Source organism: Macaca thibetana, chromosome 7 (assembly GCF_024542745.1).
Source record: "Macaca thibetana thibetana isolate TM-01 chromosome 7, ASM2454274v1, whole genome shotgun sequence".
In the NCBI taxonomy this organism is placed as follows: Eukaryota; Metazoa; Chordata; class Mammalia; order Primates; family Cercopithecidae; genus Macaca; species Macaca thibetana.
This window is the reverse complement of record NC_065584.1, coordinates 92,042,202-92,067,136: the sequence shown is the minus strand read 5'-3', so window position 1 is coordinate 92,067,136 and position 24,935 is coordinate 92,042,202. Positions and strand designations below refer to the sequence as shown.

General features: G+C 40.0%; 2 protein-coding genes across 2 annotated transcripts in view; one reads left to right on the top strand and one right to left on the bottom strand.

Annotated features, from left to right (window-relative positions):
• The window catches only part of LOC126960107 (protein FAM169B), a 40,156-nt gene extending 16,765 nt beyond the window's left edge, over positions 1-23,391 (bottom strand). Inside the window, exon 1 of the mRNA XM_050800088.1 lies at positions 23,301-23,391. Within this exon, the coding sequence (XP_050656045.1) occupies positions 23,301-23,391 (91 nt within the window). The remainder of the gene's footprint in view (positions 1-23,300) is intronic.
• LOC126960108 (mitochondrial import receptor subunit TOM20 homolog) lies at positions 16,354-16,939 on the top strand. The gene has a single exon (XM_050800089.1). The coding sequence runs from the start codon at positions 16,463-16,465 to the stop codon at positions 16,898-16,900; it is 438 nt and encodes a 145-aa protein (XP_050656046.1). The 5' UTR covers positions 16,354-16,462; the 3' UTR covers positions 16,901-16,939.
• Positions 23,392-24,935: the final 1,544 nt, after the last annotated feature.

The following is a 24,935-nucleotide window of genomic DNA, read 5'->3' as shown; positions in this document are numbered from 1 at the left end:
ACAGTGCATTCCTCAAAACATATCCCTATGGTTAAGTGACAAATGACCGTATATTACATTCTGGAAAAGGCAAAACTAGGGAGGCATGGTGACTGGGCACAGTGGCTCACATCTGTAATTCCAGCACTTTGGAAGGCCAAGGTGGGCAGATTACCTGAGGTCAGGAGTTTGAGACCAGCTTGGTCAACATGATGAAACCCTGTCTCTACTAAAAATACAAAAAAATGAGCCAGGCAAGGTGGCTCACGCCTGTAATCCCAGCTACTTGGGAGGCTGAGACATGAGAACTGCTTGAATCAGGGAGGTGGAGGTTGCAGTGAGCTGACATCATGCCACTGCATTATAGCCTGGGTGATAAGAGTGAGACCCCATCTCAAAAAAAAAAAAAAAAAAAAAAAAAAAAAAGATCTGTGGTTACCAGGGCTAGGAGTAAGAAGGATGAATAGGCAGAGTACAGAGGATTTTTAGGCAGTGAAACTACACTCTGTGATATTACAACAGTGGACACATGCCATTAAACATTTGTCACAACCCATAGAAGGTGCAACACGGAGTAAGCCCTAATGTGAACTATGAACTTCAGTTAATGATAATCTATTTCTATAGGCTGAACCTTGTGTCTCCAACATTTGCAAACCCACAGTACCTCAGAAGATATTTTCTTTGGAGATCTTTGGAGATAAGGCCTTTAAAAGAGGTCATGAAGCTAAAAAGGAGGCCATTAGGGTATGCACCAATCCAACCTTCTTACAGGGACTAGTGTCTCTATAAGAAGAAATCTGGACCCACAGAAAGACACCAGCAATACTCAAGTAGAGAAAAGACCAAGTATGGACATAGTGAGAAGGCAGCCATCTGCAAGCCAAGGAGAGAGAGGCCTCTGAAGAAAACAAGCCTTCTGACACCCTGACCTAGAACTTCTAACCTCCATAACTGTGAGAAAATTAATTTCTGTTGTTTAAGCCAGCAGTCCCCAACCTTTTTGGCATCAGGAACCAGTTTCATGGAAGACAATTTTTCCATGGACCGGGAAAGGGAGGGGATGGTTTCAGGATGATTCAAGTGCATTACATTTATTGTGCACTTTATTTATATTATTACAGTGTAATATATAATGAAATAATTATACAACTCACCATAATGTAGAATCAGTGGGAGTCCTGAGCTTGTTTTCTTGCAACTAGATGGTCCCATCTGGGGGTGATGGGAGACAGTGACAGATCATCAGGCATTAGATTCTCATAAGGAGAGCACAACCTAGATCCCTCACATGTGAAGTTCACAGTAGGGTCCGCACTCTTATGAGAATCTGATGCTGCCACTGATCTGACAGGAGGCAGAGCTCAGGTGGTAACGTGAACAATGGGAGTGACTGTAAATACAGATGAAACTTCACTCACTCGCCCACCACTCACCTCCTGTTGTGCAGCCCAGCTCCTAACAGGCCACAGACTGGTACCGGTCCATGGTCTGAGGACTGGGGACCCCTAGTTTAAGCCACCCAGTCTGTGGTCTTTTGTTATGGAAGCCCTAGAAAACTAATGCATATGTCAATATTGGCTCATCAGTTGGAACAAATGTACCTCACTAACCCAGTATGTTAATAATAGGGGAAACTGTTGGGGAAGGGGATACAGAGGAACTCTGTACTTGCCGTTCAATTTTTCTATAAATCTAAAAACTGTTCTAAAAATAAAGCCTATTCATATTTTTAAGTGTATTAGGTATTTTATAAAGTGAGGTTGGACCCATACATCACACACAAAAAATGATTCAAAATGGATCATAGACATGAATGTAAGAGCTAAAACTATAAAGCTTTTGGAAAAAGTAAAAATCTTCCCAACCTTGGGTTAGGCAAAGAGTTCTTAGATTCAACACCAAAAATACAATCAATTGACAAACCTAACTTCATCAATGTTTTAAATGTTTTGTTTCAAAAGACACCACTGGGAAACATGGCAGACGGGAGGCAGGACTAGACTGCACCTCTGACTGGGACAGACAGAGCAGCGTGTGGAGGTTTGCATTGTTAATTTCTGCTCCAGAACAATTGCAGGAATAAATCAGGAAACCTGAGAGGACCCACAGGCTCCCTGAAGGAAGCAGATTGCTCCTGCAGGACCCAGGAGACACCCTAAATACTGTGCTGGTATCCACGACTGAGAGACCCACAGATGGTTCACATCACAGGACTCTGCAGACAACCCCCAATACCAGCTGGAGCCTGGTGGACTTGCTGGGTGACTAGATCCAGAAAAGAAATAACAATCACTATAGCTCAGCTCTCAGGAAGCCACATCCATAGGAATAGGGGGAAAGTAATACATCAAGGGAACACCCTGTGGGACAAAACAAACCTTTAGCCCTAGCCCTTCCCTCTGACAGAGGCTACCCAAATGAGAAGGAACCAGAAAACCAATTCTAGTAATATGACAAAACAAGGTTCTTTAACACCTCCAAAAAATCACACTAGCTCACCAGCAATGGACCCAAACAGAGAAGAAATTCCTGATTTACCTGAAAAAGAATTTAGGAGGTTAGTTATTAAGCTAATCAGGGAGGCACCAGAGAAAGACAAAGACCATTGTAAGGAAATCCAAAAAAACGATACAAGAAGTGAAGGCAGAAAATAGATATTCAAGGAAATAGCATAAAAAATATCAAAACTCCAGGAAACAATGGACACACTTATAGAATGCAAAATGCTCTGGAAAGTCTCAGCAATAGAATTGAACAAGGAGAAGAAAGAAATTCAGAGCTCAAAGACAAGGTCTTCAAATTAACCCAATCCATCAAGACAAAGAAAAAATAATAAGAAAATATGAACAAAGCCTCCAAGAAATATGGGATTATGTTAAATGACCAAACCTAAGAATATTCAGTGTTCCTGAGGAAGAGACAAATCTAAAAGTTTGGAAAACATATTTGGGGAAATAATTGAGGAAAACTTCCCCAGTCTTGCTAGAGACCTAGACATCCAAATATAAGAACCACAAAGAACACCTGGGAAATTCATCACAAAAAGATCATCACCTAGGCACATTGTCATCAGGTTATCTAAAGTTAAGACAAAGGAAAGAATCTTTAAAGCTGTCAGACAAAAGCACCAGGTAACCTATAAAAGAAAACCTATCAGATTAACAGCAGATTTCTCCGTAGAAACCCTACAAGCTAGAAGGGGTTAGGGCCCTATCTTCAGTCTCCTCAAACAAAACAATTAGCCAAGAAATTTGTACCCAGTGAAACTAACCTTAATGTATGAAGGAATGATACAGTCTTTTTCAGTCAATCAAATGCTGAGAGAATTCACCACTACCAAGCCACCACCACAATAACTGCTAAAAGGACCTCTAAATCTTGAAACAAATCCTGGAAACACATCAAAACAGAACCTCTTTAAAGCATAAATCTCACAGGACCTATAAAACAAAAATACAATTTAAAAAAACAAAAACAAAAAACCAAGGTATACAGGCAACAAACAGCATGACGAATGGAATGGTACCTCATATCTCAGTACTAACATTGAATGTAAATGGCCTAAATCGTCCACTTAAAAGATACAGAATTGCAGAATGGATAAGAATTCATCAGCCAACTATCTGCTGTCTTCAAGAGACTTACTTAATACATAAGGACTCACACAAACTAAAGATAAAGGGGTAGAAACAGACATTACAGGCAAAAACGAGCAAGAGTATTCTTATATCAGACAAAACAAACTAAAGCAGCAGCAGTTAAAAAAGGCAAAGAGGGGCATTATAATAATGATAATTTTATTTCCAACAGGAAAATATCACAATCCTAAACATATATGCACCTAACACTAGAGCTCCCAAATTTATAAAACAATTACTACTAAACCTAAGAAATGAGATAGACAGCAACACAATAATAGTGAGGGACTTCAATACTCCACTGACAGCACTAGACAGGCCATCAAGACAGAAAGTCAACAAAGAAACAATGGATTTAAACTATACCCTGGAACAAATGGACTTAACAGATATATACAGAATATTCCATCCAACAACCACAGAATATACATTCCATTCAACAGTGCATGGAACTTTCTCCAAGACAGACCACATGATAGACCATAAAATGAGCTTCAATAAATTAAGAAAACTGAAATGATATCAAGCACCCTCTTAGACCACAGTAGAATAAAACTGGAAATCAATTCCAAAAGGAACCTCCAAAACCATGCATATACATGGAAATTAAATAACCTGCTCCTGAATGATCACTGGGTCAAAAATGAAATTAAAGGGAATTTAAAAATTCTTCAAACTGAACAGCAATAGTGACACAGCCTATTAAAACTTCCAGGACACAGCAAAGGCAGTGCTAAGAGGAAAGTTCATAGCCCTAAACACCTACATCAAAAAATCTGAAAGAGCATAAACAGACAGTCTAAGGTCACACCACCTCAAGGAGCTAGAGAAACAAAAACAAACCAAACCCAAACCCAGCAGAAAAAAGGAAATAACCAAGATCAGAGCAGAACCAAATGAAATTGAAACAAACAAACAAAAAATACAAAAAATAAATGAAACAAAAAGCTGGTTCTTTGAAAAGATGAATAAAATTGATAGACCATTGGCAAGATTAACCCAGAAAAGAAGAGAGAAAATCCAAATAAGCTCAATAAGAAATTAAATGGGAGATACTACAACTGACACCACAGAAATACAAAAGAACATTCAAGGCTACTATGAACACCTTTACATGCATAAACTAGAAAACCTAGAAGAGATGGATAAATTCCTGGAGAGATACAACCCTCCTAGCTTAAATCAGGAAGAATGAAATACCCTGAATAGACCGATAACAAACAGCATGATTGAAATGGCAATTTAAAAATGACCAACAAAAAAAGTCCAGGACCAGATGGATTTACAGCAGAATTCTACCAGACATTTACAGAAGGATTGGTACCAATCCTACTGACACTATTCCACAAGATAGAGAAAGAGGGAACACTCCCTAAATCATTCTATGAAGCCAATATCACCCTAACACCAAAACCAGGAAAGGACATAGCCAAAAAAGAAAACTACAGACCGAATCCCTGATGAACATAGATGCTAAAATCCTTAACAAAATACTAGCTAACCGCATCCAACAACATATCAAAAAGATAATCCACCATGATCAAGTGGGTTTTATACCAGGGATGTAGGATGGTTTAACATACACAAGTCAATAAATGTGATACATCACATAAACAGAATTAAAAACAAAATTCACATGATCATCTCAATAGATGCAGAAAAAGCATTAGACAAAATCCAGCATCACTTTATAATTAGAACTCTCAGCAAAATCGGTACACAAGGGACATACTCCAATATAATTAAAGCCATGTATGACAAACCCACAGCCAACATAATATTGAATGGGGAAAAGTTGAAAGCATTCCCTCTGAGAACTGGAACAAAACAAGGATGCCCACTCTCACCACTCCTCTTCAACATAGCCAAACTCTGGAAGTCCTAACCAAGCAATCAGACAAGAGAAAGAAATAAAAGGCATCCACATCAGTAAAGAGAAAGTCAAACTGTCACTATTTGCTGATGATATACTCGTTTACCTAGAAAACCCTAAAGACTCCTCTAGAAAGCTCCTAGAACTGATGGAAGAATTCAGCAAAGCTTCCAGATACAAAATTAATATACACAAATCACTAGCTCTTCTATACACTAACAGCAACCAAGCAGAGAATCAAATTAAGAACTCAACCCCTTTTATAATAGCTGCAAAAAAAAAAAAAAAAAAACTTAGGAATACACCTAATCAAGAAGGTGAAAAACCTCTACAAGAAAAACTACAAGACACTGCTGAAAGAAATCATAGATGACACAAACAAATGGCAACACATCCCATGCTCATGGATGGGTAGAATCAATATTGTGAAAATGACAATACTGCCAAAAGCAATCTACAAATTCAATGTATTTCCCATCAAAATACCACCATCATTCTTTGCAGAATTAGAAAAAATTCACATGGAACCAAAAAGATCCTGCATAGCCAAAGCAAGACTAAGCAAAAAGAAGAAATATGGAGGCATCACATTACCTGATTTCAAACTACACAATGAGGCCACAGTCACCAAAACAGCATGGTACTGGTATAAAAATAGGCACAAAGACCAATGGAATAGAATAGAGAACCCAGAATAAACCCAAATACTTAGAGCCAACTGATCTTCGACAAAGCAAACAAAAACATAAAGTGGAGAAAGGACACTCTTTTCAACAAATGGTGCTGGGATAATTGGCTAGCCACATGTAGGAGAATGAAATTGGATCCTTATCTCTCACCTTATATAAAAATCAATTCAAGATGGATCAAGAACTTAAATCTAAGACATAAAACTATAAAAATTCTAGAAGATAACATTGGAAAAACCCCTCTAGATATTGGCTTAGGCAAGGGTTTCATGATCAAGAACCCAAAAGCAAATGCAATACAAACAAAGATAAATTGCTGGGACTTAATTAAACTAAAGAACTTTTGCATGGCAAAAGGAACAGTGAGCAGAGTAAACAGACAACACACAGAGTAAGATAAAATCTTCACAATCTATACATCTGACAAAGGATTAATATCCAGAATCTACAATGAACTCAAACAAATCAACAAGAAAAAAACAAACAATCCCGTCAAAATGTGGGCTAAGGACATGAACAGCCAATTCTCAAAAGAAGATATACAAATGGCCAACAAATATATGAAAAAAATGCTCAACATCACTAATGATCAGGGCAATGCAAATCAAAACCACAATGTAATACCACCTTACTCCTGCAAGAATGGCCATAATCAAAAAGTAGTAGATGTTGGTGTGGCTGTGGTGAACAGGGAACACTTCTGCACTGCTGGTGGCAATGTAAACTAGTACAACCACTATGGAAAACAGTGTGGAGATTCCTTAAAGAACTAAAAGTAGAACTACCATTTGATCCAGCAATCCCACTACTGGGTATCTACCCGGAGGAAAAGAAGTCATTATAAAAAAAAAAAAAAAAAAGATACTTCCACATGTGTGTTTATAGCAGCACAATTCTCAATTACAAAATCAGGGAACCAACCCAAATGCCCATCAATCAACAAATGAATATAGAAACTGTGAGACAGAGATATATACACACATACACATACATACACATGATAGACTACTACTCAGCCATTATAAAAGAAATGAACTAATGACATTCGTAGCAACCCAGATGAGACTGGAGACTATTATTCTAGGTGAAGTAACTCAGGAATGGAAAACCAAACATATGTTCTCATTCATAAGTGGGAGCTAAGCTATGATGATGCAAAGGCATAAGAATGACACAATGGACTTTGGGGACTCAGGGGGAAAGGAAGGGAAGGGAGTGAGAAATAAAATTCTACAAATAGGGTACAGTGTATACTGCCCAGGTGATGGGTGCACCAAAATCTCACAAATCACCACTAAAGAACTTACTCATGTAACCAAACACCACCTGTTCCCCAATAACTTATAGAAATTTAAAAAAAAGAAAAGACATCACTAAGAAAATGAAAAAACAAGCCACAGACTGCAAGAAAATGTTTACAAATCACATTTCTGATAAAAGACCTAGATTCAAAATACATAAAGAACTCTAAATTCAATAAGAAAACAAACAACCCTATTAAAAATGGACAGAAAATCTGAACAGACATGTCTTCAAAGAAAACACACAAATGACTACTTATCAATTAAAAAATATTTCACACCCTAAGTCCTTAGGGAAATGCAAGTTACAACCACAGTGAAATGCCACTTTTTGGCCTACTAGAATGGCTATAATAAAAACACAATAACAACTGTTGACAAGGATGTGGAGAAATTGAAACCCTCATCTACTGCTGATGGAAATGTATTATGGTACAGCCACTTTGTGAAACAGTTTGTCAGTTACTTAAGAAGTCAAACATAAGCTTACCCAATGACCCAGCAATTCTACTCTTAGGAACCTATCCAAAAGAAATGAAAACAATGCCTATGCAAAGACATGTTTGTGAATGTTTATAGCAAGGTAATTCATAATAGCCTAAAAGTGGAAACAACCCATCAACTGATAGATGCATAAACAAAATGTGATATTCATACAATGGAATACTACTCAGCAATAAAAAGGAACAAAATATTAACACATGCTACAATTTGGATGAACCTTGAGAACACACTGTGCTAAATGAAAAAGAAACCAGATGCGGCCGGGTGCAGTGGCTCAGGCCTGTAATCTCAGCACTTTGGGAAGCCAAGGCAGACGGATCATGAGGTCAGGAGATCAAGACATCCTGGCTAACATGGTGAAACCCCATCTCTACTAAAAATACAAAAAATTAGCCAAGCGTGGTGGTGGGCACCTGTAGTCCCAGCTACTTGGGAGGCTGTGGCAGGAGAATGACATGAACCCGGGAGGCAGAGCTTGCAGTGAGCCGAGATCACGCCACTGCACTCCAGCCTGGGCGACAGAGCAAGACTCCGTCTCAAAAAAAATAAAGAAAGAAACCAGATGCAAAAGATTGCATATTTCATCATTCCATTTATGTGAACTGTCCTGGAAAGGCAAGTTGGTAGAGACAGAACAGATGAGTGATTGCTTGGAGCTGGGATGGAAACAGACTGACAGCAAACAGACAGTATTTTTGGAGGGGTGATGGAAATGTACTAACACTGGATTTTGATGATGGTTACACAACTCTCTAAATGTGCCAAAAATCACTGACTTATACACTTATAATTGGCAAATGTTATGGAATGCAAAAATTATTTGACAAATTGAATTATTCAATTAATAATTATTCAAAATTATTCAAAAATATTCAATAAAATTGATTTCTTAAAAATACAATGGATTAATTTTTTTTAAAAAGATTGTAACATATCAATTATAAAAAAGGGAAAAGAGTAACTTTACAGTGGAGAAATCTAGCAGACACTCTCTTAACTGTGATCAGGGTTATCACTAGTAGTAATGTTCATATCACGCACCCCACCTCTCTGACATGATGTGAGGAGAAAGGTACTTCCCTTTTCCCCCAAATTCAAAGCCCCACAGTCAAATAATGAGTAAACATCAGGCAAGTATATATTAACGGACATTCTATAGATCACCTGACCAGTACTTCTCAAAAGTGTCCAGATGGTGAAAAACAAGGAAAAACCAAGAAGAGGTCTCAGATTGGAAGAGTAGACTAAAGAGACTTGAGGACTAAATGTAACATGGTATGCTGGATCAGGAAGAGAGATTGTTATGGTCTGAATGTGTCCCCCAAAATTCATATATTAAAACTTAATCACCAAAGTGATAGTATTAAGAGATAGGGCCTTTAGAGGGTAATTACGCCCTGAAGGCTTCAGCCTCATGGATGAGATTGGCACCCCTATGAAAGGGCTGGAGGGAGTGAGTGGAAAGGGGCCCTTTTCTCCCCTTTCCATCCTTTCACCATGTGAGGACACAGCATTCATCCCCTCAGGAAGATACATTAACAAGACGCCATTTGGAGGCAAATGGCAGGACTCATTTGGGTCCTCACTATACATTGAACCTGCTAGTATCTTGATCTTAGACTTCTCAGCCTCTAGAACTGTGAGAAATAAATTTCTATTGCTCATAATTACCCAATCTGTGGTATTTTGTTATAGCACCACAAACAGACTAAAGTAGGGATTAATATCTAGAAAATATAAAGAACCATTCAGCCTCAACAACATAAAAACAATCTGCAAGTCCATAGCTTACATCATATTCAACAGTGAAAAGCTGCAAGATAGTCCTCTAAGATCAATAACAAGGATATTCACTCTTGCCACTTCTATTCAACATAGTACTAGAAGTACTAGCCACAGCAATGCGGCAAGAGAAAGAAATAAAAGCCATCCAAACTGGAAAGCAAGAAGTTAAATTGTCTCTGCAGCAGATGACATAACCTTTACTTTGTCTTTCTTTCTTTCTTTTTCTTTCTTTCTTTTTTATTTTCTTTCTTTTCCTTCCTTCCTTCCTCTTTCTCTTTCTTTCTTCTTTTCTTTTCCTTCCTTCCCTTCCTTCCTTCCTTCCTTCCTTCCTTTCTTTCTTTCTTTGTTTCTTTCTTTACTTCCTTCCTTCCTTCCTTCTTTCTTTCTTTTCCTTTCTTTCTCTTTTATTTTTGAGACAGGGTCTCACTCTGTCAACCAGGCTGGAGTGCACTGGCATGATCATAACTCACTGCAGCCTAAAACTCCCAGGCTCAAGCAATCCTCCTGCCTCAGCCTCCCAAGGAGCTGGGACAAAAGGCACACCACCATACCTGGCTAATTACTTTTTGATTTTTTTTGTAGAGACAGGGTCTCCCTATGTTACCCAGGTTGGTCTCTCAAACTCCTGGGCTCAAGTGAGCCTCTGGCCTTGGCCTCCCAAAGTGCTGAGATTTCAGGGATGAGTCACTGTGCCCAGCTGATACAATCTTATATATAAAAAAAATCCTAAAGACTATGTTAAAAAAACTATTAGAACTAATAAACAAATTCAATAAATTTGCAGGATACAAAATCAACATACAAAAATCAGTAGTGTTTTTACACACTAACAATGAACTATCCAAAAGAGAAATTAAGGAAACAATCTCATTTACAATAGCTACAAAAAAAAAAAAACAAAAACAAAATACCTTAGGAATAAATTTAACAAAAGAGATAAAATTCTATACAATGAAAACTGTAACACTGATGAAAGAAATTAAAGAAGACACAAATAAATGAAAATTATCCCATGTTCATGGATTGGAAAAATTAATACTGTTGAAATGTCCCTGCTACCCAAAGTTATCTGTAGATTCAACACGTTCTCTCTCAAAATTCCAATGACATTTTTCACAGATATAGAAAAAAAATCCTAAAATTTGTATAGAACCACGAAAGACCCAAATACTCAAAGTGATCTTAATCAGAAAGAATAAAGCCACAGGCATCACACTCTGTGATTTTAAAACATATACAAAACTATAGTAATCAAAATAGCATAGAACTGACATAAAAACAGACTGATACACCAATGGAACACAACAGGGAGCCCAGAAATGAACTCACATATGTACAATCAGTTGATTTTTGACAAAGATGCCAAGAACACACATTGGAAAAAGGACAGTCATTTCACTAAATGGTGTTGGGAAAACAGGATATCCACATGCAAAAGAATGAAATTAGGCTCTTATCTCACATCATATACAAAAGCCAACTCAAACTGGATTAAAGATTTAAATGTAAGGCTGAAACCTGTAAAACTACTATAATGTCATGGAAAGCTCCATGACATTGGTCCAGACAATGGTTTTTTTTTAATATGATCCTGAAGCATAGGCAACAAAAGCAAAAATACCCAAAGGGGACTATATCAAACTAAAAAGCTTCTGCATAACAAAAGAAACAATCAACAGAATGAAAAGGCAACCTACAGAACGGGAGAATATTTGCAAAGCATACATCAGATGAAGGGTCAATATCTAAAACATATAAGGAACGCAGACAACCTAATAGCAAGAAAACAAATAACCCATTTTAAAAATGGGTGCATGATCTCATTTACATGTAGAATCTAAAAAAGTCCAATTCATAGAAGCAGAGAGTAGGATGGTGGTTACCAAGGGCTAGAGGTGGGGAAAAACTGGGAAGATGTTGGTCAAAAGATACAAAATTTCACATACACAGGAGAATGACTTAAGAAATCTACTGTACAACATGGTGACTACAGTTAATAACAACGTATAGTATACTTGAAAATTGTTATGAGAGTAGATTTTAAGTGTTCTCACTACAAATTACTGATAAATATGTGAGGTAATACATATATTAGGCCGGGCGCGGTGGCTCACGCCTGTAATCCCAACACTTTGGGAGGCCGAGGCGGGCGGATCACAAGGTCAGGAGATCGAGACCATCCTGGCTAACACGGTGAAACCCTGTCTCTACTAAAAATACAAAAAACTAGCCGGGCGTGGTGGCGGCGCCTGTAGTCCCAGCTACTCGGGAGGCTGAGGCAGGAGAATGGCATGAACCTGGGAGGTGGAGCTTGCAGTGAGCTGAGATCGCGCCACTGTACTCCAGCCTGGGCAGCAGAGGGAGACTCCGTCTCAAAAAAAAAAAAAAAAAAAAAAAAAAATACATATATTAATTAGTTTGATTTAGCCATTCCACAATCTATACATATTTCAAAACATCCTGTTGTACACCAAAAAATATATATATATCTGTCAATTTAAAAAACTTTAAATATGAATAATGTTATGTAACCATCATCACCATCCATGTCCAGAACTCTTTCCATATTATAAATGGAAACTCTGTACCCATTAAACAGTAACTCCCTGTTTCCCTCTCCCTCTAGTTCTTGAAACCACCATTTTGCTTCGTATGAATTTGAGATAAATTCACAATTTGAATATGAGTATTTTTTAAATTAATATTTTTTAATTGCCAGGAAATATTGTATATGTCTTTGGTGTACAACATGATGTCTTGAAATATGTATAGATTATGGCCAGGCGTGGTGGCTCACTCCTGTAATCCCAGCACTTTGGGAGGCCAAAGCGGGTGGATCACAAGGTCAGGAGATCAGGACCAACTTGACTAACACAGTGAAACCCCATCTCTACTAAAAATGCAAAAAATTAGCTGGGCGTGGTGGCAGGCGCCTGTAGTCCCAGCTACTCAGGAGGCTGAGGCAAGAGAATGGCGTGAACCCAGGAGGCGGAGCTTGCAGTGAAATGAGATTGCGCCACTGCACTCCAGCCTGGGTGAAACAGTGAGACTCTGTCGCAAAAAAGAAATATGTATAGATTATGTAATTTAAAAAAAATTTTTTAATTACGTACACACAACCAATACAAAAAATAAGCAAAGGATTTGAATAAATACTTCTCCAAAGAAGATATACAAATGGCCAATAAGCATGTAAAAACATGCTCAGTAATCTTTAGGGAAATGCAAATCAAAACTACGAGATACCACTTCACATCCATTAGGATGGTTACCATAAAAAAATAAGTGTTAGAAAAAATGGGGAGAAATTACAACCCTTGTGCACTGTTGGTAAGAATGTAAGGTGGTACAGCCACCATGGGAAACAGTGCGGCGGTTCCTCAAAAAATGAAACCTAGAATTGCCACATGATCCAGCAATTCCAGTTTTGAGTGTATGCCTAAACCAGAGTCTCAAAGAGATATTTGTATACCCATAGTTTACAGCAACATTATTCACAACAGCTACAACATGGATGCAATCCAAGTGTCCACTAACAAATGAATCAATAAGCAATATGTGGCATATACATACAGTGGAATATTATTCAGTTTTAAAAAGGAAGGACATTCTGACACATGCTATAACACAGGTGAAACTGGAGGACATTATGCTAAGTGAAATAAGCCAGTCACAGAAGGAAAAATACTGAGTGATTCCACTTATATGAGACACTTAACATCGTCAGATTCAAACAAAGTAAAATGGTAATTTCAAGAACTGGAGAAAGAGTGAAACGGCAAGTTATTGTTTAATGGGTACAGTTTCCATTTTATAATATGGAAAGTGTTCTGGAGATGGATAGTGGTGATGGTTATACAACATCATCAATATATTTAATACCATTGAACCATACACTTAAAAATAAGATGCATTTTATTTTATGTGTATTTTACTACAATAAAAAAATTGGGAACAAAAAGCAAAGAAACCACCAAAAAATTATAGAATTAATAGGAGATTTTAGCAAGGCTGACAAACCCAAAATCAATACTTAAAAATCTATATATTGGCCAAGGCAGGCAGATTGCCTGAGCTCAGGATTTTGAGACCAGCCTGGGCAACATGGTGAAACCCTGTCTCTACTAAAATACAAAAAATTAGCCAGGCGTGGTGGCGTGTGCCTGTAGTCCCAGCTACTCAGGAGGCTGAGGCAGGAGAATCACTTGAACCCGGGAGGCGGAGGTTGCAGTGAGCCAAGATCACGCCACTGCACACCTGGGCAACAGACCAAAACTCCATCTCAAAAAAAAAACAACAACTATATATTAGAAACAATTGAAAAAAGGCTTTAAAATAAGATATCATTTCATAGCCATCAGATCAGCAACCACTAAAACGCTGGACAATACCAAGTGTTGGCAAAGATAAGGAGCAACAAAGCCTTCAACCTTCTGCTGGTGAGAATATAAATGGCTACAGTCATTTAGCAAAACAGTTGAGCTTGGTCATTACCTAGGAATGCTGAACTCGTGCCTACTCCACAGGTGGAAAGCGCAGTTCGAGTTATATACCCTAGATCAGTGTTTCTTAAACATTTTTCATTATGGCCAATTCAAGTAGCCTTTTAAGACATTTTTAATCAAATACTAATAAAAAATAAGACTTTGTGAAATAATGTTGATCTTTGAAAAGCCACAAATCACTGTAAATATCTAGGATTTTTTTGCTCCCCAAGAACAAATCACTGTCTCATTGGGGGCAATACCTCCTTGCTGAGAATGTGTGCCTTAGGTCAGTGGTTCTCACACTTTAGAGTACATGAGAATCACCTGCAGGGCTTGTTAACACAGACTGCTGGGCCCCACTGCAGAGTTTCTGATTCAGTAAGTCTGGGGAAGAGCCCGGAATTCCTGTATCCTACACTACATGAGCAGCACAAAGCTGTGTCCTCTGGGGGGCTCTAAAAATTAGAGTTGTCAGCAAAGGGCTGCCTGGTGGTCTTGACTAAGAGTATTCCAGCCCAGGTTGACACCAGAATACTTTTAGGCGAGACCACCAGGATTCCTCCATGGATTATTATGGGATATCTGCCAAACCCGTAGCTCTTCTTTAAAATTGCCCCACCATAGCCTCAGTTAAAGAGACAGGGCTAGACAGCCGTCTCTGATCCACAGCATCCAGCCCACTTGACCACAGTTGAGCAAAAGGTGGACCCATGATCCATCCACAAGAAACCAATCCACCAGCCAGCTGGACTAGCACTATAGTAGATCCCGGCCCTTGAAAGCAGTACAGTTAGAAGCCAGGCTGGCATCACAGCAAACTAAAGTCAACATTCTAAGGGAGCAAGAAACTTCAGTAAGTAAAGGAAGCTGGTCTGCAAAGAGACTAGCAGAGTAGCACCCCACTAGCAGCTGTGGGGTCACCATCCCGGCCTTAGAAGCCAGGCAGCACCCCACGAACTTCCCCTGCCCTCTTCCAGTGCCCTCCCTTCTTGTAATTCCAGGAGTAGACCTCTGTTCCTTGCAGTGGCAAGTCCCTTCTCTTTGGGTGGCAGACTTGGTACCTGAAACAACACTGCACTCTTGCCCCTCCATTTTTTGCTATGCTTCTATTAAAGTCCAGAAGACGGCAAGGGGGTCCCTGCTTGATGGGACAACAGTACAGGAGGTCCTTGTGGGCCTGGTGTCTGGGGAAGACAGAGAACAGAAGGCCCTGGTGACAGGCAGGGCTGAGTCCCACTCCACAGTGTCACTGTCATCTCACAGGTCCCATGCTTGCCTGGGCTCCAAATCACCTAGTTTAATATTTTTAAGTGTTGCCCTTGTATTTGTTCAAGGACTTTCAGGAATCATTTGTGTTGGGCTTTCAGGAATCTGAAATGCAAAGGTGCTCTTTTTAGATTTTTATACAAAACCAAAATACTTACTAGCTCTGCCTTAAATTGGCCTACTCTCCACTCCCCAGTCCAGTATTTTCTTCCCTTGAATGCTAACAGTTTTGTGGAATGGTGGTTTTAAACCAAAAGTTAAAGTAAAACCTCACGATTTTGATTACCTAGGGAAAATTTCAACATGAAATAGTGAATGGCTGAAGTGTCAATATTTTGTAAGAAAGACAATTACAGAACCATCAAACAAAGGGAGAAACTCAAACCACTCCATTAGCAAAATGTGTCCAAAGAGGGGTCTACCTGAAAATATCTTATTTATTCTATATAAAGGCACTCACTTGTTTGAAAACTGACTGGGCTCTTCAGCAGTAATTGGACACAAACTACTGATACACACATTATTGCGAATGAATCTCAAAGGCACTATGCTGAGTGAAAGAAGTCAGTCTCCAATGGCTAAACACCGCCTGATTTCACATATAGGATATTCTAAAAGAGACAAAACTGTAGTGATGGAGAACAAACCAGTGGTTGCTGGGGTTATGGGGAGGGGGGATGAAGTGTATGGGGGAGGTAATGAAACTATTGTTTACTTTCATTGTGGTTGTGGTTATTCAAACCTATACATGGGTTAAAATTCACAGAGTTGTAAAGCCTCCCAAAAATGAATTTTACGTTACAACTTTTAAAAATAAGATTTAGTTCCTGGCCCGCGGCCGTCGGGTGTGAGCTGCGCCGACCGCTCTGAGGGTTCGTGGCCCACCACTCCTTCGCCATCTCTGCCGCCACCGTCCACGCTCAGCGTCGTAGAGAAGATGATGGGTCGGAACAGCGCCATCGCCGCCGGTGTATGCGGAGCTCTTTTTATTGGGTACTGCATCTACTTCGACCGTAAAAGACGAAGTGACCCCAACTTCAAGAACAGGCTTCGAGAACGAAGAAAGAAACAGAAGCTTGCCAAGGAGAGAGCTGGGCTTTCCAAGTTACCTGACTTTAAAGATGCTGAAGCTGTTCAGAAGTTCTTCCTTGAAGAAATACAGCTTGGTGAAGAGTTACTAGCTCAAGGTGTACATGAGAAGGGCATAGACCATCTCACAAATGCAATTGTTGTGTGTGGACAGCCACAGCAGTTACTACAGGTCTTACAGCAAACTCTTCCACCACCAGTGTTCCAGATGCTTCTGACTAAGCTCCCAACAATTAGTCAGAGAATTGTAAGTGCTCAGAGCTTGGCTGAAGATGATGTGGAATGAGAAACAAATGTCAACATAATAAAATCTCAGTTAAAAATATATTTAAAATTTTTGGTAGTTGAGCAGCTCTGGGGGAATAAGGGCAAATACGAACTACACTGAAATCTACCAAAGTTAATGTTTACTTTGTGTAGATCCATTTGTCTATTTTATTTATTTTTCCCAGTGAAAAGTGTATTTTGGTAGATACACTTTTTATTCATTTTATACACTTTTTATTCATTTTATAAATACACTATGAGTTACTAAAAAATAAAAAATAAGATTTAAAGTTACTTGCAGACAGAAAAGGTATAGCTAAAATGCTTAGAAACAATGTATACTCTGCCAGGCGCGGTGGCTCATGCCTGTAATCCCAGTACTTTGGGAGGCTGAGGAGGGCGGATCACAAGGTCAGGAGTTCGAGACCAACCTGGCCAACATGGTGAAACCCCGTCTCTACTAAAAATACAAAAATTAGCTTGGCGTGGTGGCACGTGTCTGTAATCCCAGCTACTCAGGAGGCTGAGGCAGGAGAATCACTTGAACCTGGGAGGCAGAGGTTGCAGTGAGCAGAGATTGTGCCACTGCACTCCATCCTGGGTGACAAAGCAAGACTCCATCTCAAAAAAAAAAAAGAAAGAAAGAAAGAAAAGAAACAACATATACCCTTCAGTAGGCGTATTAGTCTGTTCCCACATTGCTATAAAGAAATACCTGAAACTGGGTAATTTATAAGAAAAAAGGTTTAAGTAGCTCAGGGTTCTACAGGCTGTACAGGAAGCATGGCTGGGGAGACCTCAAGAAACTTTCAATCATGGCCAAAGGCAAAGAGGAAGCAGGCACATCTTACATGGCCAGAGCAGGAGGAAGAGAGACTGAAAGGGGAGGTACTACACACTTTTAAACAGCTAGAACTTTTGAGAATTCATTCACATCATGAGAACAGCAAGGGGGAAGTCCACCCCATGACCCAATTACTTCCCACTGGGCCCCCACTCCACCACTGGGGGTTACAATTGGACATGAGATTTGGGCGGGGCCACAAATCCAAACCATATCAGTAGGTAAAACCTGGCCCCTGTGATACTATTTATGCAATGAATTTGTCCATTTTGTTTTCCTCACAGAATGAAATTATAAACTTCAGCCAAGTCCAGGCTAAATTAACAGACATTCTGAATCATATGGATCTAAGCTTATGAAGAGAAACTGTTGTACTGAAAAGTGAGGAAGCATGCCATTTGCTGTGCCCATCTCTCAAACACCAATACAGCACCACCACATAACGCTATGGCAGGCACCAAGACAGAGCCAAGGCTGAAGAAACATCAATAACTGTTCTGAACTTTTGAACTACAAACCCTTCCTATAGTCAATTAAACCACATGTACTCACTGGCAAATTTTCTTAACTTACATGTGTAAAATAACAAAAGATCACAAAATATACCTAATCACTATCAAAATTACTTTTTGTTTAATTTACCTGCATGCATAGCAACCGTTTTTTAATTCATCTAAATAGATCCCTCTCTCAACTTACAGGAAAAGATGGGAAGGCAAGGAACAAAATTCTATGTTCTATACATGAACAGAATATTAGATAAGGCTGGTGAGATGAAGTGGTCATGCAAATCCCTACATATAATAACTATTAAAAAAATAAATTTAATAAAATATTTAAAGAAACTGCAAGGCATCCAAAAGCAGAGAGAAGCCAGAGGAAAATTGGCTGGGCGCAGTGGCTCACGCCTGTAATCCCAGCACTTTGGGAGACCGAGGCGGGTGGATCATGAGGTCAGGAGATCGAGACCATCCTGGTTAACACAGTGAAACTCTGTCTCTACTAAAAAAAATACAAAAAATTAGCCAGTCGTGGTGGCGGTCGCCTGTAGTCCCAGCTACTCGGGAGGCTGAGGCAGGAGAATGGCGTGAGCCCGGGAGGCAGAGCTTGCAGTGAGCCAGGATTGTGCCACTGCACTCCAGCCTGCGCAACAGAGTGAGACTCCATCTCAGAAAAAAACAAAAAAGAAGCCAGAGGAAAATTTACTTTCAGAAAACTGCAACCGAAATCGGTAGAACCTGTGAGTTTACAGTTTACCAGCCACAGGATTAATTCCACCTGCAAGGCTACAAAAAAAAAAAAAAACATTGGTGGGAAAAATCGCAGCCTTACCAACTAAATGTGTCAAATATCAGAATTCAGGATGGGAAAAGAAGCAGAAATTTAATGAGGAAGCCCTAGCAGCATGAGAACCACAGAATTAGTGAGACCCAAATTCAGAGCATAAACTTCCCAAATCTGGCTTATGGCTAGTCTACATATGAGTGGAGCAGACCCCAAGGGATCCGGCAAAAAAGAAGTCAGAGCCCAGAGAGATACCCACTCTTGAAAGATGGAACTACACAGGATTAGACCTCTGTGTCCTCACCCAAATCTCATCTCGAATTGTGGTCTCCACATGTTAAGGGAGAGACCTGTAATACCCACATGTCAAAGGAGGGAGGTGATTGCAGTTTAAATCCAGGCAAGTTCAATGCCTGCTAAAACAAAAATCTCAAAATCCTCAGAAAAAAAAAAAATTCAGTTGCTGCAATGACTAGTTTTCAACCAAAAATTACTAAATATGCAAAGAAACAGGAAAGTGTGACCCTTACTCAGGAAAAAAAATAATGGTGGTCAATAGAACTGACTTTACAAAGGTGATTCAGATTCATCTGCCATCTACAATTCGCTGCTAAGTCAATTGAAAAATTAAGGGAAGCTGTATTAGTCTGTTTTGTGCTGCTATAAAAGAATACCTGAGGCTGGGTAATTTGTAAAGAAGGGAGGTTTATTTGGTTCCTGGTTGTGCAGGCTGTACTAGAAGCATGGCACCAGCATCTGCTTCTGGTGGGGCCTCAGGAAGCTTCCATTCATGGTGGAAGGCAAAGGAGAGCAGCCGTGTCACATGGAGAGAGAGGGAGCAAGAGAGGGATGGGAAGTGCCATGCTTTTTTAAACAATCTGCTCTAGTATGAACTAATACAGCTAGACTCACTCAGTATCACAGGGAAGGTGCCAAGTCATTCATGAGAGATCTGTCCCCATGACCAAGACACCTCTCAGTAGGCCCCATCTCCATCTCCAACAATGGGGGGTCACATTTTAACCTGAGATTTGGAGGGGACAAATATCCAACCTGTATCAGAAGTATTTTGGCCTGAAGGAAAACGACGCTGGATAGCAACTGTTTAAAAGAGCATGTCTCCTCCCCACTCTTGCTCCCTTGCAGATATGAATGACACCACCAATCACCATAACCTGACAGTTCTAAACATTACACCCAACAACTGCAGAATATACTCTTTTAAGTCCCCACAGAATGTTCCCAAAGATAGACCACACACTAGGTCATAAAACAACTCTCTTTTTCAGAATATTAAAATATAGCAGACTATATTCTCTTACTGCAGCAGAATTAAACTAGAAATCAACAAAAAATAAAACATCAGAGATAGCCCCCAAATATCTGGAAATTAAAAACTCACTTTTAAAGAACCCTTAGAAATCACAAAGTATTTTAGAAAATATTTTCAACTGAATAATAGTGAAAATTGATCAATTAGACTTCATCAACATTTAAAACTTTTGCTCTTTGACAACCACTGTCATCAAAATGAAAATGTTTTCAAAACATGTATCTGATAAAAAGCTTTTATCTAAAATATTTAAAGATTCTTGAAGCTCAATAATTTAAAAAACAATTAAAAATGGGCAAAAATATTTGAACAGACGCTTCATCAAACAAGTTATATGACCATCAAATAAGCACATGTTTAATATCATCCATCATTAGTGAAATAGTGAAATGTGAATTAAAACCAAAATCAGCCACCACTTCACACCTTATAGACTGGCTAAAATGAAAAAGACTGACAATACCAAGTACTGACAAGGATGTGGTGCAACTGTAACTCTCAGACATTGCTGCTGGTAATACACATATTGATTCCATCCCTCATTCTGTCTCCCTAAAAATGTTAATCCATAAAAAGGCAGTAAAAAAAAGTTGGCAATGGACACCTGAAAAACACATTTGCTTTATTTATTTTATTTTCTACAGGTTTGACACTTTTTTTTTTTTTTTTTTTTTGAGACAGGGTCTCACTCTTTTACTCAGGATGGAGTGCAGTGGCATGATCTCTGCTCAAGTGATCTTCCTACCTCAGCCTCCTGAGTAGCTGGTGTGCACCACCATGCCCAGTTGGTTTTTGTACTTTTAGTAGAGATGGGGTTTCATCATGTTGCCCAGGCTGGTCTCTAACTCGTGAGCTCAAGGAATCTGCCCACCTTGGCCTCCCAAAGTGCTGGGATTACAGGCACGAGCCACAACACACGTTTGACACTTGTTAAACCCACTAAATTGCCGAGTAACTAACAGTCCATTGCCACTTCAAAAACCAGTTCATTGATGAAAATAATGTGACCTCACAAGCAGCTTCAGGGAACTTCTCACTGAATTTGTGGGATCCATCAGAAATGAAAAAGCAGAATTCAAGCACCCAGTCTGACCTGCCTCAGCTCAGCATCCTTAGATCCTCCCTCTCCTCCAAGGCTCTGAATCTGCCTGGGGAAGAGCATGGCAGTTGCAGACAACCCCTGCGTCCCTCCCCAGAATCAGGACCCTTGGTATCACTGCCTCCAGGAATAGCAGCAGGACCAGGCAAGACCAAGGTCAAGCTCTTTCTGCCACCTACCTGTGGTTTCACACATCAAGCTGGAATCTGTTAACAGTTTTTGTTATTATTAGTAGGATGTCTACACCACAAATGATTTGGTTACAGATTCAAAAACAGCCATTTGGTAGAAAATGACCACTGATGAGTCTCCCAGGAAAGAGGAGTTACAAAAAGCTTCCTTTACATTTTAATTTTTCTCTAGATCCTTTGGTCTATCTTAAATGGCGAAAGAACATGACCATTCAAAAAAGTGAAAGGGCATCAAAATCTGAGGGCAAAGGCTGTCATGAGGAAAGGAGACGAAAGCCACAGGGGCTAAAGCTACGACTGACTTTGCAAATAATTAACCAAGAAATGAAGAAGTGGTCTGGATGAGAAACTGCTGTATCTCACTGAGGAAAAAACAAAAAAGTGAGAAACACAAATTTATCGCATCCTGGACAGGTCAAGCACACACACAATGTGAACATGGCTCAGAACCAAATTCAGCATCTTTAGCGCCGGAGAAAAACATCTAACTCATAGTACATCCATGGCAGTTTACTGAGTAGACTGATTTTTGTTAAAATTGAGAACTTTTTGACAACCAAATGATGGGGCTGGAATTAGTTAGGTGAGAGATGTTGACAGCCTTTAAAAATTAAATAAAGAGGCCAGGCATGGTGGTTCATGCCTGTAATCCCAGCACTTTGGGAGGCTGAGGCAGGAGGATCACTTGAGCCCAAGAATTTGAGGCAGCAGTGAGTTATGATCACGACCCTGCACTCCATCCTGGATGACAAAGAGATCCCATCTCAAAAAAAAAAAAAAAAAAAAAAAAAAAAAAAAAGAGAGAGAAGAAAAGAAAGAATGAAAAAAAGAAAGCAACTTTAAAGAAAAAAACCGGTGGCCAGGCGCAGTGGCACACACCTGCAATCCCAGCACTTTGGGAGGCTGTAGCGGGCAGATGGCTTAAACTCAGGAGCTCGAGACCAGCCTGGGCAACATGGCAAAACCCCATCTCTACAAAAAATACAAAAATTAGCCAGATGTGGCTGGAGTCCCAACTACCCAGGAGGCTGAGGCAGCAGGACCACCTGAGCCCAGGGAAGTTGAGGCTGCAGTGAGCCATGATCGTGCCACTGTACTCCAGCCTGAGCGACATCAAGCAAGACCCTGCCTCAAAAAATTAAAAAAAAAAAAAAAAAAAAAAAAAAAAAAAGACGAGACAAATCCCTTCAGCAAAATGGTACTAGTCCCACACTTATCACTGGTGACTGCCTTCGAGTCAGAGATTTTCACCCTAACTTTGTTATCATGGCCGGACTCCCTCTCTTCTGATGTAATGTCTATAAATCTTGGCATCCAAGGTGCTTTTGCTCCACATGTCAGCTATTAGCACTGGTATTTTTCCTGACAACTAACTAGTAACACTGAAGGAAAGAAACGAATTTTATACCATTAACTACAATTAGGTGTTTTTTAGAGGGGACATGGCACTGCCTGGAAATTAAAGGGACATGCTTTTGACCATGTTTGCCACTGAGATGAGAAATGTGGTGGAAATGGAATCCATACATGGGGTTCATTTACACCCAACTTAATCCACGAGAAAAGATTCTCTCCACATAGCTGGTGCTGAGGGAACCCTCCAGACCAGGCAGACCCCTAGAGAGCCCCCCTCAGTCCAGCCTGAAGTGGTGGCCGTGCATCCCTCACCTTTCATCTTGGTTGTGTAAAACCCAACAGCCGCTCCACGTCTCCACAGGATTTTAGCTTGTTCCTTCACAGAGTGAGGTAGAAAAAACATGTCATCATCATCCAAATTTCTCTCCAGTCTTCCAAAAATAATGACGTTTAGAATGAAAAGCACAATCCTTTCCCCAAATGACTGAACCTTTGGGGGAAAAAAAAAAAAAGAAAGAAAAGAGCAACAATAATCACGTGAGACAAGAGAGGAAAATCATATGCAATAAATTCTGTGCTTGGACGTGACCCACACATTGGGGCCAGGTGTGAGCTCCTCCATCGAAGATTCATTTTGTGCTCAAAGATCCAAAACGTGAATCATGGCATCTCACAGAGGCTTCCACACCACTGACCTTTCACACCATGCGGCCTCCAGGAGCAGAGAACAACACCAGGGGCGGCCCCTGGGTCCTCAAGACCACGGACCAGGAATGTGAGACGACAAAACACAATCCATCACATTGTAACAAAACAGGAATTTAACACTGGGGGACTGGGCAACCCATTTCAACTGACTTGCTGGATGTGTCCTGAAATAAACCCAATCTGCCATTTTCATGACAGCAGGCCCCGGAATTCTGGCCATCAGAAGGAGGGTAAATAATGTGGGAGATCAATTGCTACACCAAAAGCAAGTGAGTTTCAACGGCTTGTGACCGATTTGGAGCACACACTGGCGTCCTAATCCCAGAGAATTACAGGGACTCGGGGCACACCCCTTCTAAGGCTGTAAAATTGAACCATCTCTTGCCTGTAGCAAAGTTATCACAAGTAAGGAAATTGTATTGTGGTCAAAGTCAGGCCCACACAGATAGAAGTTTCCTCTTCGCAAGTCAAAATGACTTCACACTCCTGCCTATTAAAATGCTGTGCATTTGTGTAGCCCATGGATGGCAAATAGGTGGTAGAAACCAAGGTCTCCCACCCCTGGATTCAGAGCAGACCTATCTGTCCAGCTAAGCGTGGACACGGTCTCAGAAGCCTCCTTAACGCAGCCCTTCAGACAGTCACGAGCAACTGCTAAAATGTGGCACGAGGTGAAATCAATCAGCTATTTACGAAGTGACAATACTGTTGTATTGGAATTTACTCTGCAACACTGCTAGGTGACATCCTCTGCGTGTGTGTATTTGTCACTTCATCCTATGCATTACCTCTAGATCAACAAGGCCACTAACTGGTCCATGACATCCACCCACATGCTCCCATTTGATTCTCACCACCTCGCTGGGGAGGTCCTGGTTCATAGGTGGGGAAATTGAGGCTCAAAGAGGGTGATTACATTTATTGATTTCCCTGCCTCATTTCAAAGAGGACTTGAGACAGCTGGACAAGGGATCTGTCAGAGGCAGGCACAAAACAACAGACTGGGGCTTTCCAGTCCAGCCAGCGATTTCCTTCTTCATCTTCATCCATTAGAAATGAGATTTGGGGAAAGAGGATAATACAAATGTTAATACTTCATTTTATATTTAATACTTGACCCTTGGATTATCATCCTCATCGTTTGTGGTTTGTGGGTTGTTACCCTGGATTTGCTGGGAGATCTTCAGCAATTCACAACCTCTTTGAGTCTTGGTTTCCCCCTCCAGTCAAGGGATAAGA